The sequence below is a fragment of the Gracilinanus agilis genome, chromosome 6 (assembly GCF_016433145.1).
Source record: "Gracilinanus agilis isolate LMUSP501 chromosome 6, AgileGrace, whole genome shotgun sequence".
Taxonomy (NCBI): Eukaryota; Metazoa; Chordata; class Mammalia; order Didelphimorphia; family Didelphidae; genus Gracilinanus; species Gracilinanus agilis.
Window position 1 is genome coordinate 131,555,568 of NC_058135.1, and position 6,000 is coordinate 131,561,567.

General features: G+C 36.1%; 1 protein-coding gene across 1 annotated transcript in view; it reads right to left on the reverse strand.

Annotated features, from left to right (window-relative positions):
- Positions 1-6,000, reverse strand: part of IL15 (interleukin 15) — a 180,388-nt gene that overhangs the window by 77,713 nt on the left and 96,675 nt on the right. The window contains exon 2 of the mRNA XM_044680656.1: positions 3,937-4,061. Within this exon, the coding sequence (XP_044536591.1) occupies positions 3,937-4,002 (66 nt within the window). The 5' untranslated portion in view covers positions 4,003-4,061. The remainder of the gene's footprint in view (positions 1-3,936; positions 4,062-6,000) is intronic.

Below are 6,000 nucleotides of genomic sequence, written 5' to 3' on the forward strand. Positions count from 1 at the left end.
TTGCCTATTTGTCAATTGGGGGAGGACTTTATTCCCACAAATTTGACAAAGTTATCTACACATTTTTCATATGATACCTCTAACCAACAGATTATGGAAAAATTTTCCAATTTTCTTCTTTTTTTCTAATATAACCAACATTGGTTTTATTTGCACAAAAGTTTTCAATTTTATGTACTCAAAATTATCCATTTTACATTTCACAATGTTCTCCATCTCCTGTTGACTCATAAATTACTCTCCTATCTGCAAATCTGATAGGCAATATGTTCCTTATTCTTTTCATTTGCTTATGATATCTCCTTTTATGTCTAGACCACATATTCCATTTTGATCTTATTTTAGTGGATGATGTAATGTATTGGCATGAATCTGGTTTCTTCCAAACTCTTTTCTAGTAATCCTAGCAATTTTTCCCATATAGTGATTTCTTATCCCAAAAGGCAATCTAGATCTATATATTTGTCAAATATAAGGTTACTATAATATTTTACTACTGTTTTTTTCTATATCTCTTCTGTTTCACTGGCCTAAATTTCTATCTCTTAGCCAGCACCAGATAGTTTTGATAATTACTTCTTTATAATATAATTTAATGCTGATAATGCTAGACCTCCTTTTTTTACATTTTTAATGTTTTGCTATTCTTGTTCCTTTATTTTTCCAAATGAATATTGTATTATTTTTTCTACTCGAATAAAATAAATTTTTGGTAATTTGATTGGGATGGTATTCAGTAAGTAGATTAGTTTAGGTAGGATTGTCATTTCAATTATATTAGCTCTGCCCATCCATGAACAATTACTACTTCTCCAATTATTTAGACCTGATTTTTTTTTGTTGTTGTCATAGGTTCTTGAAGATTATATCAACACAGTTCAGGATTTGGCAAGCCTTACAAAGCTGGAAAGGCTTCAAGTATATATTTAGTAATGTTTTCGATGTCTGTCATCTGAAGACAAGCCTAGGTCCCTGAGAAATTCATCATCAGATTGACATAAGGGATGATGTTTTTTTTGGGGGGGTTACCCTACCAACTTTCTGCCATTGACAAAATCATCTATAGACAATTTTTGTAAGCTAAAAATACAGAACAAGGATCTATATCAATGACATAAAAATATTTTAAGTACATCATTAAATTTATAATTCTGGCTATCATAGCATGCCTAATGCGCAATCTTTTCTAAGGTTAAACCTTTGCTTGTTTTTAATCTTATGATATGTTATATCCAATTTATCATCTATCTCTCTATAGAGAGCTATACTTGTAATATGTGATATAGATATATTTACATATGGAAAGATGTATGTATATTATAAACTACTATGAATATATTATTATGATAGAAGAGAAGGTCTCATATAATAAGGCAATTTCTAATTCCAAATAGAAAGACCAAAAACCCATACTTTCCTGATTTGACTCCAAGGAACTATCTTCAAGTGATAACACTATGGCACAAATTAAATGTCTTTCAATTAGGCTTTTCCAGTCCCTCCCTTCTCCAGGCGCCTTCCTTTCTAAGGTTACCTTCCATCTACTCTATATGCATATGTATGTGCCTATTTATGTATGTGTTGTTCCTTCCTTTAGATCAGTGGTTCCCAAACTTTTTTGGCCTACTGCCCCCTTTCCAGAAAAAAAATATTATTTAGCCCCCTGGAAATTAATTTTTTTTAATTTTAATAGCAATTAATAGGAAAGATAAATGCACCTGTGGCCATCACTGCCCCACTGGATCTCTGCAGCATCCACCAGGAGGCGGTAGTGCCCACTTTGGTAATCACTGCTTTAGATAATAAGTTCCTTAAGGGAAGGATGTGTTCTGTTTTTTGCTTTTTATCCCCAGAACTTTGTATCCTTTGCTTTATATCCCCAGCATAATTCCTGGCACATTATAAGTGCTTACTAAATGCTCATTGACTAATCCTGGTCATGTTCCTCTTGTCACTCTCAAGGTTATCACCATTTTTCCTAACCTAGGATGCTAAGAACTAAATATAACTCTCTAAATTTAGTCACACTGGCAAGCTGCCAACACAAATATTTATTTCTCTGGCCTCTATCACCATCACATTTATAATCCTGGGAAAGTCTATTAGATTAGGTGTTGATTGCCTTGCAGAAAAGAAATTTTTGTTCAGTTGTTTTTCATTATTGTCTGACTCTTTGTGACCCATTTGGGATTATGTTGGTACAGATATTGTAGTTGTTTAATACTTGCTTCTCCAGCTCATTTTACAGATGAGAAAACTGAGGCAAACATGGTTACATGACTTGCCCAGGTCACACAACTAGCAAGTGTCTGAGGCCAGACACCTCAGGAGGAGGAGTCTTCCTGACTCCAGGTCTGAAATTAGTCACTGTGTAATCTCCTTAGCCAACAAAGTCTGAATTCATGCGTTGACTGAAGGCAAAACAATGATTTTTCAAATACCAAGATTCTGGAATTCTATATATGGACAAGTAACAACTTCTCTTTAACTCTTCTCACCCCTTCTAACCTCTGATTTGTGAACCATTAGCATAAGAAACTTTACCTAAGCTCCCAAACAACCCAAGGATTTATTTTTTGAACAGGAACTAGGACCTCAAAGGAATGTGATATCTTTTTATCTTTCCTGTAATCAATTCAAAGCATAGGTTTTAACTTGCTCATTCACAACAAGGAGATAAGCCATTAGCTGCTTAATTTCCAGGTCTCATAGCTTGGCAATATGGCATAATTCCACAACCACAAAATATTTGATTGCCTTATAGTTCAATAGGAGGATAGAGGACAGTAGAATTTCACTTGTAACATCCTTTCTTTGATTTTCTCAAAGTTCCTGTGCATGATGCCAAGATGCTAATCAATAGCATCATGGATTTGGAAGGGATCTTAGAGAAAATCTAGCCTCATCCAAATTTGAATAAGAATGCCTAACAAGAAGAAGAATATATGGTAACCCACAAATAGTGGTCCAGCCTTTGCTTGAAGACCTCTGAAGAAGAGTAACCCACTTCCTTCCCAAGCAGTCCATTTCATTTGTGGAGAGCTCTGAAAGATAGCTTTTCCTTAGTTTAAATAATTTATTTAACTCTTTCCATATGCTACCCATTGCTCCTAGTTGTTCCTTGGAGGCCAAAGATAAAGATTCTAATCCAGAGAGCCCTTTAAAGTCTTAAAGAAGATTTATTATTCCCTTCTACTTCAGCTTTCAAATCTCCAGGCAAAACATTAGCTCCTTTAAATAATCCTCCAATGATGTGATTTCCACATCTTTCACTCCATTGCCTTAGTCTGGTCATTGATCAGTCTGTCAATATTCTTTCTAAATTACGGTAGTCATGGAGGCAACTGGGTGGCTCAGTGGATTGAGAGCCAGGCCTAGAGATGCGAAGTCCTGGGTTCAAATCTGGATCAGACCCTTCTTAGCTATGTGATCCTAGGCAAGTCACTTAAACCCCATTGCCTAGCCCTTAGCACTCTTCTGCCTTGGAATCAACACACAAGTATTGAGTCTAAAACAGATGGTAAACGTTTTTTTTAAAGAATAATATCTTTAAATGTATAAAAAGAAATGATGTAGGATTACAAATGAAGGCACATAGATATTAATATAGTAGCAAAACATCTTTTTTTTAAAAAACCAAAAACAACAAAGTAAAGAATTCTAGGTTAATTCCAACCCTAAAATGAGAGCTCCTAGAATTATATAGTAAAGCAGAGGATTGTTTCTATACTTCAGACCCAGTGTTCTTATTGCTTGGGAAAATACCAGGCTAAATTACTGACAAGATCTTAATTCTGCTTTCTCTCTGTCATGGGCTAAAATTATAAAATCAGCCTTCAAGCAATATTCTAGTATCACAATCAACAATTTTTCACTTTTATTAGGCACGTGAAATTATTTTGCATTGAATCAAAGACTTCTTTTTAAATCACTTACTCTACCCCCAATAGGCCGGCTGTATGCTCTCGTTGTCTTTCGTGGTGCCCGTGACATCACCAGCATGGTGCATGATGCTGCAATCTCACTCCATGGAGCCAGATGGCTGCATCAGGAATTGGATTCTGTAGCATTAAAAAGGGAAAGGATACATTAATATAATGATAATTAAGTGTTGAATAGTGTTCTTTGCTTTAGAGTTCTAGTTCTCCTATCACCGTCTTTTTACAAAAGCAAGTTAAGACAAGGATAGCAATGTCACCTTTGAAATTAAGATAAACCAAAACACAAAATTTTGAGAATTTTCAACTTATTGGTGAGACTAGAAATTACCAATAAAGTGGTACTCCTAACTCCTAAACAGCCAAGAGACAATGAAGTAGGGCTAAGTAGCCTTCATATAGTTTGAGGAAGCACAAGAAAACAAAGAACTGAAAGTTTAAAATGATATGATTGGTTTCAATGCGCATAGCAAACACAAACTCAATTTGATGATATATCAACTGGCATATACTAATGCTCTACTATATGCCCAACAGTTCTGGGTACTGGGGAATAAAAAAATACAAACCTGGCACATTCCTGCCTTCAATGAGTTTATATTCTACTGAGGAAGCAACATATACATATAAAAGTTAATGTAAAATACATTAGTGATAAATGTTTAAAAAATCCATGTGGGCTGGTTAAGATGGCAGCAGAGTAAAAAGAAGCTGCAACAGAGCGCAGGATTGAAGGTACATCGAATTGGGGTATTTCCATGCTATAAGGGGGTGAAACAGCTCTCACTAAAATGCAAGCTGAGCAACCCCCTCTCCCACCCCACACCACCTACAGTGCCAAAGCCAGCCCACAAGAGCTAGAGCAAGCTTGGGGCACCCATTAAGTTCTTGGCAGCTACCAGGGCCTGTTTCTGAGAGCAGCAAGACTTAAGACTCCAAGAGGCTAAAGAATGTGCAGACTTTGAACAAGCAAGGGGACCACCAGGAGGCTTGACCCTGAGAACAATGAGATCTGAGACTTCAGGAGCCTAGAGAGCGCAAACAAACCCTGGGTGTGAGGATAAACCTGAGATGGCGCAGGGCTAACAATGGCAAGCCAGAGACAAGAACCTCAAAAGAGAAAGATCATCAAGAAAAAAATTTTAACATTCAACAACTTTTACACAGAGAAAATTCAGACAACAGAGCAAACAGCAGAGAAGAACAAACAAGTAATCACATCCAAACCTTCCCAAAATAATGAAAACTGGTCACAAGCTATTGAAGAGTTCAAATCTGAGATGATGAGAAAGACGGAAGAGATCTGGCAAGAAAATAACAGTTTAAAAGGCAGAATTTCACAATTCGAAAGTGAGGCAAGTCAATTGAAGACCAGAAATGACCAGATTGAAAAGGAAAACCAAAAGATTATAGCCGAAAACCAAAAGATTATTACCAAAAACCAGTCCCTACAGGATAGAATTGAGCAATTAGAAGCTAATGATCTCTCAATACAGCAAGAACAAATAGAACAAAGTCAAAAGACTGATAAAATAGAAGGAAACATGAAATATCTCAATGAGAAATCGACAGATCAAGAAAACAGGTCAAGAAGAGACAATTTGAGAACCATTGGTGTTCCAGAAAAAGCAGAAATTAATAAAAACTTGGACTCCATACTAAAAGAAATCATTCAGCAAAATTGCCCTGAAGTTGTACAAGAAGAGGGCAATATAGACATTGAAAGGATCAATAGATCACCCTCTACACTAGACCCAGAAACGACAACACCCAGGAATATAATAGCCAAATTCAAAGAGCTTCCAAGTAAAAGAAAAAATCTTACAAGAAGCCAGAAAGAGACAATTCAAATATCAAGGAGCACCAATCAGGATCACACAGGATCTGGCAGCATCCACGCTAAAAGACTGCAAGGCTTGGCATATGATATTTAGAAAGGCAAGAGAACTGGGTCTACAACCACAGATCACTTACCCATCAAAACTAACTATATACTTCCAGGGGAAAGTTTGGGAATTCAACAAGATAGAAGATTTCTAAGCATTTGCACAGAAAAGACCAG